We start from the raw sequence: 13,411 nt of genomic DNA, 5'->3' as shown, positions 1-13,411 counted from the left end.
CGCAGCAACTAGGGCGAAGCCGGGCGCGGCGGGGTGCTGCGGTGCGGTGCGGTATATCACAAAAGCCTGCGGCTGTGCGGGCAGCAAAAACTACAGCACACACACACACACGCACGCACACACACACTTACACTCCTGCATATGAGTAAACATGCATGTGCATAGAACTATGACCAGCAATAGCCAAGGATATTTAGTCGCTGCGAGGGAAAGACAAAGAGTTGTACAGTGCTCGCTCGCTTAGTGAAACGCTTGCGAAAATAATTTAATTTCTGAAATGCTTAAAAAGGTAACAAGTGTTCCCTTTAAATGCATGTAGGCAGGCATTCCTAATATATATATATACAAAAATACATGTATATACATATAGTCGAGTCGATCTAGCCATGTCCGTTCGTCCGTCCGTCTGCTCTATTAGTCTTATAGAACAGACTAGTTTTACAGAACATAGCTGCTCTTATTTCCCACACAGCTCAAGTTTACTGAAGAGCATCGATAACTTTGCTTAATTTGCTTGAAATCGATAAATATCGATTTGGAAAACCTCTTTTTTTAAGAGCTGGCGACGCAAAATTTGTCGCACATCCGCACAACGGCTGGAGATACGAGAGTCTACATAGATTCTCATACATCCAGCTGTCGTGCCTGCCTGGTGTTTGTGTGTGTGTGTTATGTGTGCTTATGTTTATAGGGTAGTCAGAATGTTTGAGATAACAGCTCCCAATTATTTGAAAACCATTTTAAATTAAGAAAAAAAGCCTAGAAATTATTTTGTCGTTAAATTGTTACTTATATCTGTAATATTTGTTGTTTTTCTTTGCGTGGCTCCTACAGGGTATGTGACAGTCGTGAACCTATTCAATTGCTTGCGAATACTTTGGCAAACTTTAAAGCCAGCCCGTTTGTTGGTTTGCGCGTGTTTAGACTCCAGGACATGCGGCGCCCTGTCGTCAGCTACGATTCTGCTCTCTGTCATTCTTCCTTCCCCCACCCTTCCCTCTCTCGCTCTATCTCTCGCACAGTTGCTGTCCTGCTGGTTATCCTTTGGACTCGGGTTTTTTGCTGGCGCACGCTTCTGTATTTTTTATTTGTCGCATTGACTTTGGCATGTCCTGGGCAACTGCCCGGCTGGCTTAATGTCCAGGCTGGTGTCTGTGGCGCTGGGCTGGCTGTCATCATTGGCTCGTTCATCGACACTTTGCTTTTTAATCAATTTAACAATTTTTTGTCGCTCTTCGGACGGTTGTGAAGGCGCCTGCAGCGTCAAAACTGAGCTCGTTATCAACAACAACAACAACAACAACAACAACAACAACGACAACAAAAATAACAACAAAGAGTGGCTGCAAGGATATGCAAAAGTAATTGACAGCTGGCTTCGGCCAAGACTTCTTTTGCTTCTGCTGCCTCGAGTTGCTTTAGCATTTCAATTCCTTGCTTTATTGGCTTTTAGAAATGTTGACATTTGTCCGAGTGTGTGTGCGTGCGTGTGTGTGCGCGCGTGTCTGTGTGTGTACATTTGCTAATTAGTTTGCCAAAGCGATAACAACAACAGCAACACTTGCATGTGCCAAGGATTTATCCAAAGTCTCATAGAGCTAAGCATCGCTCAGTTTCAATTTCATTTTCTAGATATATTCTTGCTTGCTTTTTTTTCGAATCTTTGTTTTTATTTTCATTTTGTTTCTTTTTCTCTCTTGTAATTTCGTCTGCCTTGGGCAATATTTGTTGACTGCAAAGTCTGTCTAAAAAGGAAATGAATTCATCCGATAGTTAACTTCTTGTTCTTGTTGTTGTTGTCTGTGCGGCTAATGAAGTTGACTTGCCAGCCAAAAAGGAAAAAAAAACGAGGAAAAGTATTGGCAAACATATTGAAAAGGCGTTTGGGCCATCTCAACCGTACCTAGCTTGAGCTACCATTTGAGCTGTAGATGCAGGGAAAGGGCTTGCACGGGCTAGTTGTTCGCTGGATAACAATTATGTGATTAGCTGGCGCAGACCATTTGATAAGTGCATACAAATGCCATTAATGCCTAATCAAGTAACTGAGAGTGCACAGCCCCAGCCGAAGGCCACAAACAAGGCTGGCTTAAGTACTTGACCTGGCCTTAAAGTGATTCTATGCGAAAATAGAAAGAAGAGAAATGTTTTCAATACAATTTTCTTTTGATTTTTCATTATTAAGAGGAGTTCTCCACGATATAGACGATATAATAGCCAACAAATTAATCGAAGCTATGCAAAGTTTCATGATAATGACATAGAAAATTTAAGGAGAGGAAGAGAGACAGAGGGAGAGGAAGCGAGGAGCAAGGAGCAATAGAGCGAATGAGGTAGAGAGAGATAGTTAAATAGAAAGCATATAAGAGTGAGAAAGATGGAGAGCGAGAACTAGAGAGAGTATGAGAGAGAGGGAGAGAATGAGAGAGGGAGATATTGCGAGAAAAAGAGAGAGTGAGAGATAGCGAGAGAGAGAGAAAGTGAGAGATAGCGAGAGAGAGAGAGAGAGAGAGAGAGAGAGAGAGAGAGTGAGAGATAGCGAGAGAGAGAGAGCGAGAGAAAAAGTGAGAGATAGCGAGAGAGAGAAAGATAGAGAGAGAGTCAGAAAGAGGGTATGTGACTAGTTGAATAGAAACACGAAGCCTTGACTCTGATTCTGATTCTGATCTATATAAAATGGACTATATAATAGACTATTTACTCTCTTTAAAGATCAGGGTAAGAACTCTGCTGGCCGCTTTCAGCTAGAAAATTCATAAAATCCGTTTTGTATCGCAGCAACAATTCTTGTCGCTGTCAGGCTTAAACGTGGCCTAATGAGCAACTTTGGCTGTCTGCTGTTAGCCAAGTGACAGACAGAGAAAGAGAGAGAGACTAAGAGAAAGAGAGACAGAGAGGGAGCGCGAGAATTACTTGGCTAAGTGTTCCTGGGTGACCACTTGCTGTGCCAATCACTGGCCATATCAGTGTCAATTGTTGTCGTTGTCGTTGTTACTGCTGCTGCTGCTGTTGTTGTTGTTGCTGCTGCTGTTGTCAGCGGACTGCAAGTGCATAATAAACGCATTATAATTGAACAATTTACCAGTTTTTCTATACGACAAGAAATTACATACATTCAAAATAACTTTATCAGCTTAAACATCAAAAGGTAGCAGCAACCACTTGGCTACAGGTTGTTTTTGTTGTTGTTGTTGGTGCGGCAGCAGCAACGCAGTTAAATATTTTCCGCTTAATTTAACAGGAATTTCAATTGACAGACGTGCGCAAAATGTTGCAGCGGTCGCGGTAGCTGTTGTTGCTGTTGCTGCAGTTGTTGTTGTTGTTGTTGCTTGCTGCCTGGCAACGCATGATTTATGCACTCACACACACACATGCACACACACGAAGCGCAGCCACGTGGCAGACGGGGGCTGGGGCGCAGTCAATTTCTATTAGGCGCTGACCTTGTCAACATTGTTGCCAGCAACAAACGCGGCCACGCCAGCAACATGCAGCGACGCCGGCAGCGCTGTCGCGTTAAGCGCCGCTGCGGCGCGCGCTAAGTTGACAATTTACTGACAAATGTGTAAATTGCATTTGATCGTGTTGTTGTCTGTTGCTGTTGTTGTTGTTGTTGTTTTGTGGCTGCTTCGTTAATTTATGCGGCTGGCATTACGAGAGGCCTAAAACGCCAACAGCGGCGGCAACTGCGACGCCACGCCAACGCCAACGTCAACGTCAGCAGCAACAGCGACCTTGATCGCAACATTGCGACAGCTTCCGCATTTTACAGTTTCCAGTTGCAGTTGCAGTTGCATTTGCCGTTGCCGTTGCTCGTTAACAGTGCTGCCAACTGGCTGGAAAACGTAACGCATGGGCAGCACTCGTTGCAATTAATTCAAATAATCGAGGCAATTGTGAATATATGTGCACAAAATTGACTGCCACAGCTGACTTGAGTTAATAATACGTAGATATTATATGATATGAGATAATAGAAATAACACAAAATACGGTCTTAATGAATAAGCCAGAAATATGGGGCAGAGGAACAAGTTCTTTTTTACTGGAAATATACAAGTTCTACTCTGAACTAGTTCTCCTTTCATCATATTCTTTAGATTTGAACACCTGTGTCAATTATCTAGTTCCTTACTTAATGATATGCCTTAGTGAAAAAAACCTTCCCACACTGAAACGATTTTTATTGAGAATCCGATTGCAGCTTTGGGCTTGGCACCCAAAAGGATTTGTTATCGAAGCAATATTTAATTGTATATAATTTTTGAACATTCCCATATATTAGCATTAAAGTGCACTCACCTTATGGGCTCTGATGGATGGGCCCCCTGAACAAGCTAATGTAACGTCCACCAGGCTCCCGTCCTGTAATAATTGACTAAACACCCCTAACAGGTTGGATTGATGATTGTTCCACCTCAAGCAGTATTGCTCACTGCCCATGTCGGTGACAGCTTACGCTGCTGTAAATAGACGAAAGAAATGAAACAATGTTAATATATTTTATAACTAATCGTAATATAGAATATATATAGAGTAAATAGGCAGGATACGTGCTATATCTAAGCAAAGAATTGATATAAGAGATAAATAATGGAGTACGCATAAATAAAATATTGTAAAATATAATCCAAAGAGAAAATTAAAGAACTAAGTTCTAATTGCCCTTTTCTCGCAGTGTATATTTTATTTTAATATTAAAACTGTACTTATCAGCTTTTAGCTATAGGACAAAAATGGTTTCAGATATTTCATTAAATATTTTAAGGGGTTTACCTTTTCTACTCGTATTTTAATGAGTTCCTAACTTTTACATTTTCTTGTTATCGCTATCGATTAGTATTGACAACGAAATTCATCAGCCACAAAAATGAATTGGATGATATATAAAATATTTTAAGCACATTTTTATTTTCCATTTTTTATCATTTCATTAAGAGCTTATATATATTATATACACAATTTCCATTAGAAGTTGAACATTCCTATTATCAAATTTTCTCGTTATCGATAAGTATCGACAAAAATGGAAAGGCTTGCTATATGAAATATTTTGAGTAGGATAATTTGCGAACTTAGTTTTACTGTTTCCAAAAAGAGTTTAACCTTCTACATTTTTTAATTTATTCGATAATATTATCGAAAAGTATCGACATAAAAATGTATCGTGCAAGATATGGTATGAAATGATGTATAAAATATTTGAGGTAGGAACATTTATGTTTATTATTATTTCTTCTTTTTTTTTTTTAATAATATTGTTTTCATAAAAGTTCAACATTCTTAATTGTTCAATTTAATTGTTATCGTTATCGATAGATATCAACATGAAAAAGCATAGCGCACAATTTAAACGAGGCATGAGAACAATTTCTTAATTTAACGTTCCAGCGTTTGCTAATTGAAGACATTGCGTAATATTTGCACAGACTCACTCAAACACACACACTCAGTCACACACACACATGCATACTCATATCTTATAGCTGCACATTTCGTATCTCTATTGGTAATTAATGGCAAAGCGTGTGGCTGCATTCGCGGCAGCCGCAGCCGCCTGCAAATTAAAAACGGTCAGGGTTCAAAAATGTCACTGACAGCCTCTTGACAGGCAGGTGGACTGCAACTGGCTAAGAGAGGGCAGCCGGCGCGGGGCGGGGCGGAGCTGCGGTTGGTTTACTGAGGGCGTGGTATTGCCACAGACCGGCTTGACTTGCAATTTTGTTCAGCGCCGCACAGCAAAATATAAAATATTACAAAGAAAAACACATAACTCGGCGTCAAATTGGTTTTTTTTCTCTCTTGTGTATATTTAGGCATAGAAATTTGCTTTAATGGCCACAATTTTTTTTAATATTCAATAACGGCCAAAACTTAACTTAAATAATTATATAAATATATATAATAATAAATATTATATATTTAAATTGTATACATTATATATTATTTATATCTTATTTAAACATTATTAAAATTGTAGAAGTACACAAAACTTAAAGGAAGTTGTTTCGAATAATTTTTAAAAGGGACAAAAGATATTTCACATGAAAAAGTAACCTTTTTTTTAAATTTACAAACTTTTTCTCATCCTTTGGAATAATAAACATTCAACACAGAGTCAAGTTGTTACTAAATTAATTTGTGATAATATGCAGTAATATTCTTTGTTCTTCAAATAGAAATTCAATAAATCAATATCACACTAAGCACAGATTTTTTTGAAACTAAAAAAGTGACTAAACTCTGGACTCTAGCAAAATTGTTGCAGATAGTATTTCCAATAAGACCAATAAGACACACAATAAATTACTTGGCAAACAATTCGAAACGAAGGCAACAAAATATTAAATATTATTGTAAATAGATAAAATATATTAAATATTGTGCTAAGGGAAAGTACATTCACACAAATGTGCTGCGGAGAATTTTCAAGAGCTCTTATTGATTTTATTTAAGATCAATTTTAGGCATGGCAAAATTGAAGGCTTCGTTAAGTCAAAGCAACAAATTCGATTCAAATTCATTCGTTGGCCGTCAGCTAAACGCTTGATATTCAAGCAATCAGCGAAGCAAAAATTAGAAAGACACCAGCAACAACAGCGATAACAGCGACAGCAACAGCAACAAGTACAACAAAAACAGTAATAACAACAAGAACAATAAACATTTCCGGCAGTTGCGAGTGTTTGATAGCTGTCTGTCGCAGTTGTTGCTGCTGTTGTTGTTGTTGCTGCTGTTGTTGTTGCTGTTGTTGTTGCTGTTGCATTCAGCCAGCAACAACATTCATTGGCGCAGCAGCAGCAGCAATAGCAGCGCAAATAATAACGAAGCAATAAACTGTGAATTTATTTCAACAAATAAAACTTTGATTTATTGCGCTACGCACACAGCATGCAACGAGGTGCATGAGTGTGTGCGTGCGTGTGTGTATGTGTGTGTGTGTGTGTGTGCGTGTATCTGGTTAAGTAAAAACATTAACGGCGCACACACACGATAGAAATGCTAGCAAACAGCAGAAGTGGATTGGCCCCAGAGATATTGCCACAGATAACGACAGAAGCAACGATCGAGAATATCGCAAAAAGATCGAGAAGAGATCGAGTGAGAGAGAGAGAGAGAGAGGGGTAGGGAGGCCCGGTTACGAACGTATCGTAAATGTTAAATAGGCGAAAAGTCGTGCGAACTTTTACCAGGCCAGACCCAGAGCCAACCAGTTAAATATCAATTTGTGGCCAAACAACAATGCGAAATGTTGCTGCCGAGAAGCTATGGCCGGGGCTAGCAGCAGCAGCAGCAGCAGCAGCAGCAGCAACGGCAGCAGCAACACGCAATGGCCAAAGGTCGCGGCAAGACGCAAATTAAATTTGCATGCAGCAGCGACAGCCAGCAACAGCTGAGCAACAACAACAGGTCGTCACTTAATTAAGAAAAGTTGCTAGCGTCCATGTTGCTGCTGGCATAGAGGGCAATGTTGCTGGCGTGCCAGGTTGCTGCTGCTGTTGCTGTTGCTGCTGCCCACGCATGATTTTTGAATTAGCGCGCTGTGTAACAGCAACTAATATAATTGACAGTTGCTGCTGCTGTTGCCGCTGCTGCTGCTATTGCTGCTGCTGCTATTGCCTACGTGTTCTGTTGCAGACATCAAACGCTGCACTGCATGCTAAGTAGCTGCTGCAGCTGTCGCTGTGTGGCAGAGAGAGAAAGCGGCATTTTACATTTGCCTGCACTGTGTGCTGCATGCAATTTGGGTCTGTTAATTGTTGTTGCTGCCGCTGCCGCGATTTATGCCGCTTGCATGCTAATTATGAATGCCAGCAACATGTTGCTGCCGTTGCTCCTGCTGTTGCTGCTGCTACTGCTGCTGTTGCTGCTCAGCTGATAACTAAATCAGTCAAAGACGGCGACCGTTAATTGCACAGAAGAACTGAAAAAAAGTACAAGAAACAGCAAACCTATTGAGTTTTCATGCAACTTAATGAGCAACAGGAGCAACAGGCAGCGTAAGACAGGCAGCAGCAACAATTGCTGCTGTGCCTCCCATTGCGCACAGTTTGAGCCAGGGCCTGGCAACTGTTGCTGTCGCTGCTGCTGCTGCATCTTCTTCATTTGACGGCACGATTCAAAAAGTTTTCAATTAAGACGCCGTTGCCGCTGCCGTTGCAGTTGCCGCAGTTCCAGAATTGTTGCTGCTGCTGTTGTTGCGGTTGCTGCCGTGGTCGCTGCCTTAAAACCTCATTAATATTGAAATTTGTTCGTGTGCATGAGTTATTAGCAATTTTCTAATTAAGCGCCGCTGACGAGCAGCAGCTTAGAAGCTTCTCCACTCCCTAGCCATGCCGCCCCACCGCCACACACACACACACACAAACACACACACAATTTCCAATCGAGAGACCGCCTCCGTGTGGAGTAGCTGACTCATGCTTGGCCGATCACATGTGAATTTGAATTTGAATGGCGCCGCTGGACCGCTGCACCACTCGCTGCACTTGTCACACCCACAGCACGCGGCATTCAGCGGCTCTCCCAGTGGCTTCTCCACAAAGGCGCCGCCATCGAAGTTTTTGCAGCGCTGATTTATTTATTTATAAGCGTAATTGCCAGCCGACTTATTAGTGGGCCACATAAATTTTCAGCGTCAAGCGCCGCCCGTTGGGCGTGGCATTGTGTTAAAACGCACATAGCCGAGTTCAGCTACTAACGTTTAAGGCATTTTCCATTTTCATTTAATTTCTTAATTTCTTTGCCAAAATTGTCGGGTTAGAGTCAAAAGATACAAAAAAAGCTAGATAGAAGCTGCAAAATAACGAATTTAATCTTTAAGGGAGCTTTAAGTAAGCTTGGCGCGAGCTTTAAGTGCCCTTTAAGGAAGCTTCGCGTGATCTTTAAGTGACCTTTAAAGAAGCTTCGAGTGTGATTTAAGTGAGCCTTATAGATGCTTTGAGTGTGCGTTTAGTGAGCTTTAAGTGCGCTTTAAAGAAGCTTTAGGCGAGCGTTAAGTTAGATTTAAAGAAACATTGAGCTTTAAGTGAATGCTAAAGCATGTTCGAGTGAACATTTTGATGGGTGAATTGGGTGAGCTTTAAGTGAGCTTTGGATGATCGTTAAACGAGCTTTTAGCTAGCTTTAATTTAACTTTAAAGAAACTTTGGATGAGCCTTAAGCGAGATTTAAAGAATCTTTAAGTGCTATTAAAAACTGCTTTAAAGCTTTAGGTGAGCCTAAAACGAAATTAAAAGAAGCTTGAAGTGCGATTTAAATCAAAAATTGATATAAATTGGATTGCGTGTAACGGACAACAAGAGCAACAAAAACCTAAGTTAGGTAAATGTCTGATTGTTGTTGTTGAATGTTAAATAGCTTTGCAACACTGTTAATTGCGTTGTCAATGAGAGCTGCTTGGAATTCTCATCAAGTTAAGGCTTTGCATAAAGGCGAACAGGCGTTGATCGCCGAGTGACGATCGAAATGGCTATAATTTAATTGTATATCTATTCCGTAGTAGGCCTTATTATGTGTATATCTTTACGTATATATCTTTTTAGTACTTTAGTTTTGTAGTTTATAAATTCAACAAATTCTACGGCTGACTTGATTAGCTTTTTGTGTGTGTCTTTTGGAGCTAACAGCAGGCAACCAGCAGCTATTGTGGTCAATCGCTCGATGGCGATCTGCAAGACCCACACAAAGATGCTCTAAAGCGATGCCAGCGGAACCGCCAGTGCCACGAGACAGTGACATTGTCGGCGGGCAGGCGGACGGGCGGACGGGCAGTTAGGCAGAGCAGCAGCCAAGCAGACACTTGACTGATGATGCCAAGTGGTTGCAGAAGCAGAAGCAGCAGCAACGCTTCTTCCACTGTTACAGGTGTTTGGGGCTGAAGGGCAGCTGGGTGCGCGCAGCCAGGAGAGGGGGCGAGTATATATGCATATATATGTATATTTGTATGTATATATGCGTGTGAGTACGCCTACGTGCGGGCCAAAACGATGGCGGCACATTTTAAATCAAAAAGAAGGGCGCACGACGCAGTTGCTGCTGCTGTTGTTGTTGTTGCCGCGCCTTGCGAGCTGCTTTGCCACGTCGATTATTAATTGCAACATGCAGCAGTTGCATTTTGCCGCTACAGCGCGGCAACGCTCTAGACGCTGCATGAGAAACAGTTGCAATTTTTGTTTCGTTTCAACATTGCCGCCGCATTGCGATTATCATAATGCTGCCTGCGTTGCAGTTGTTGTTGTTGTTGTTGTGATTGTTGTGATTGTTGTAGTTGTTGTTGTTGTTGCTGCTGTTGCTGTTGTGCCGTTGTCGATGTGAATGATGATTATTTTGATAAGTTGCGCAACATGTTGCAAGGCATGCTGCATATTATTGTGATCAAAGGCTCTCCTGGCATGTTAATTGCTCTCGCTCTTGCCCCAGCAACAATGTTGCCAAGGTGTTGCCGCGCTGTCGCTCCAAATTGCCGCTTGTCACTGGCTGCCTGCCGCACGGAAGTTGCTGGCCAACAGCAATAGCAGCAGCAACTGCAACTGCAACAACGACTATGATTATAAACGCGTTATTGATTTATTAATGCGTTGTCTAAGCCGGTGAAAGGATTTCGCTTTGGGTGCTGCTCATAAATTTAAACTGCAAAGCATTTAAACTGCTGCTTCCTGCGTGGCTTTCTATTGTTGCCACTCGCTGCAACTGCAGTTACTGTTGCTGTTGCTGTTGCTGATTGTTGTTGCTGCTGCTGCGTGGCGGGTTCAAAGTGGCAAGCGTTGCCGCAATTCTCTCTATGCGACTGGGCAGCTGCCACACGCCCACGCGCTGGACAGTTATATACGAGCAAAAAGAAAAATCAACAAAAAAAGGGCGCGCGCTTGCAACATGTTGCACACACAAAAAATGCAAAATTATTACCCAAAATGATTAGCTAGGGTGTGTAGTGTGTGCGTGTGTGTGTGTTGCTGCTTAGCTGCTTTAAGCTACAATTGCCATATTTAAATGCAACTGCTGCTCGCTGCTCGCTGCTGTTTGCTGTTGTTACCGTTGCTGCTGCTGCTGTTGCTGCCACCTACAATATGTATGGCTTTGGTGTCGCCTTTGTGGCACGAACATGACTTTTGGTGGCGCATGCGTGTTGCCTGGCAGTTTGTTGCCATTGCTGCTGCTGCTGCTGCTGTTGTTGTTGTTGTTGCTGCGCCTGTTACGCTGATTTACTGGCCAGTTGCTGCAGATAAGCCGTAGACAAACAATGCAGTTTGCATTTTTATACACACAATTTGCAGTTATTTGTGGTCAGACGATAAGCAGCAGCAACAGCGGCAGCAGCAACAACAAGTGCATGTTGCTGGCGTGCAGCAGCAATTTTATTGACATATAGCTGCCATGAGGGGTCAGCAATCGAAATGCAATTAAATTAGACGTACAATAATAATACAAAACTGGAGCAACAACAACAACAGCAGCAACAAAAACATGCAGCAGCGGCCAGCCTTGGGCCAAAGACGATTGCTGTGTATGCTGTTGTCTTTTTGTTGTTGTTATTGCTGGTGCTGGTGCTGGTGCTGTTGCTGTTGTGTTTTTCGGGCACTAGATTTATATTATTAGCCAATTGTTGCCATGATGAAACGGCATAAAGCTGTATTTGAAGTTGTTGTTGTTTTTTGCGTGCCGAATGCAAAGCATCAAAAGAAAACGTCGGTTCTTTTTTGTTGCTGCTGCTGCTGTTGTTGTTGTTGCTGTTGTTGTCGTTTGCTGCTGTTGTCGCCGTGCGCGCATTGCGAAATGATCGTTTTCAATTTTCATATAAACATTTGTTGCTGTTGTTGCCTTCACCTCGTTGAGGCCGCAAATCGTTGCACGTTGCCGTTGCAATTATTTGCTGCCATTGCGCGCATTGCGCAAATCGTCAGCGACAGCAACAACAGCAGCAGCAGCAACAGCAACAGCAGCAGCAGCAGCAACTGTGACAGCTACGTGCCAAGACCACCCCAATAGTCATTAAACTTTAATAAGCTAGGGATCGTTGCGGTTCTTGTTGTCGTTTATTATTGTTGTTGTTGTAGAAAACGGTTTTGACACCGCAGCAACACGCAGCTGCAATCTGTAGTTGTTGTTCCTGCTGCTGTTGTTGTTGCTGTTGTTGTTGTTGTTGCTGAGCCGCTGGTTTGTCAACTGAGCAGCGTTCGCTGTTGGCTTGGCTAACGCACAGGATTAACACAATTTGCAACTCAAAACTAGGCTAGTATGCAGTAGCGAATTAAATACCAAGTGATCCAATAAAATACCATATGCAGATTTGGGTCACTTAAAATACCAACAATTGTCACTACCAGAAGTAAGCCTACTAATGTTTTATACAAATTTAATTCTTGCATGAATATAAATACTAATTGTTATAAAACTGGTATTTAAAAGGTATAAAAATACCGAAACAAAATAGACAGAGCTGCCAAGAAATTGTCTATTTTATGATATATATTTATATATACTCATACAAATACCAAAAAAAAAAATACAAAACTAAAATACATGAATTATTTATTATTCCAAACTATTTCCACTTGAAATTCTTAATTTGATTTGAAGACTTAAATTTTTTGCATAAAAATAAAAAAATACTAGTTTCTGCGGAAAGAGAACATTTTTTCGCTGCTCGCTGGACTTTAACTGCAGCCAAAAGATCCATCAAAATTGGACAGCAGCAGCAGCAGCAGCAGCAGCAGCTGGATGCTCCACTTGGACAACTGGACAAGCGTTCGTCTACAGTGCAACAACAACAACAAAAACAAAAACAACAACAACAACAACAACAAGAGCAATAGCAACCGCCAGGAAGCCGTTTAAATGTTAGCAAGACGCCGGCTGCGAGGTGCATAACTGCAGTTCGTGGCACAAACAATTTCCGGGGCCGCATCTCGGTTCTGCAGATTCAAGTATTCAAGTGAGTGACTAGCATTTAATCAAGAGCAATCAGTTGCGGCAGTCGCAGTCGCAGCAGCAGCCGTAGTCGGGGGAGCGGGGCAGCAACAATAATTGCTGTTGCCTTTGTTGTTGCTGCTGCTTTGGCCACGTGCTCCATTTGCAATTGTTGCTGGCAGCAAAGTTATCAACATTTGAGCGACGATGACAACAACAAACCCAGCAGCAGCAGTGACAGCAACAACATTGCATTGATATGGCACACGCAATGCCCATTTGTCTGGCATCTGCCACACACACACGTACGCACACTCACACACACATTGATATTTTGATAAATGGCAGCAACATGTTGCTGTTGCTGCTGCTGCTGAGCCGCAAAAAAGATTTATGATTATTGCTTTGTAATTTGTGCTTAAAATATGTGCCGCCTATGCAGCATTCAATGTTGTCGTTGTTGTTGTTATTGTTGTTGTTGTTGTCGTTGTTGTTGTTGTGG

General features: G+C 41.9%; 1 protein-coding gene across 2 annotated transcripts in view; it reads right to left on the bottom strand.

Annotated features, from left to right (window-relative positions):
• The window catches only part of LOC115765214 (longitudinals lacking protein, isoforms A/B/D/L), a 127,863-nt gene that overhangs the window by 38,218 nt on the left and 76,234 nt on the right, over positions 1-13,411 (bottom strand). For both annotated transcript variants that reach the window (XM_030708657.1, XM_030708658.1), the window contains exon 2: positions 4,303-4,463. In XM_030708657.1, the coding sequence (XP_030564517.1) occupies positions 4,303-4,443 (141 nt within the window). In that variant the 5' untranslated portion in view covers positions 4,444-4,463. The remainder of the gene's footprint in view (positions 1-4,302; positions 4,464-13,411) is intronic.

The sequence above is a fragment of the Drosophila novamexicana genome, unplaced genomic scaffold (assembly GCF_003285875.2).
Source record: "Drosophila novamexicana strain 15010-1031.04,08,12 unplaced genomic scaffold, DnovRS2.1 tig00000932-arrow-arrow-pilon, whole genome shotgun sequence".
Lineage (NCBI taxonomy): Eukaryota > Metazoa > Arthropoda > Insecta > Diptera > Drosophilidae > Drosophila > Drosophila novamexicana.
This window is presented reverse-complemented; position numbering and strand designations above follow the sequence as displayed.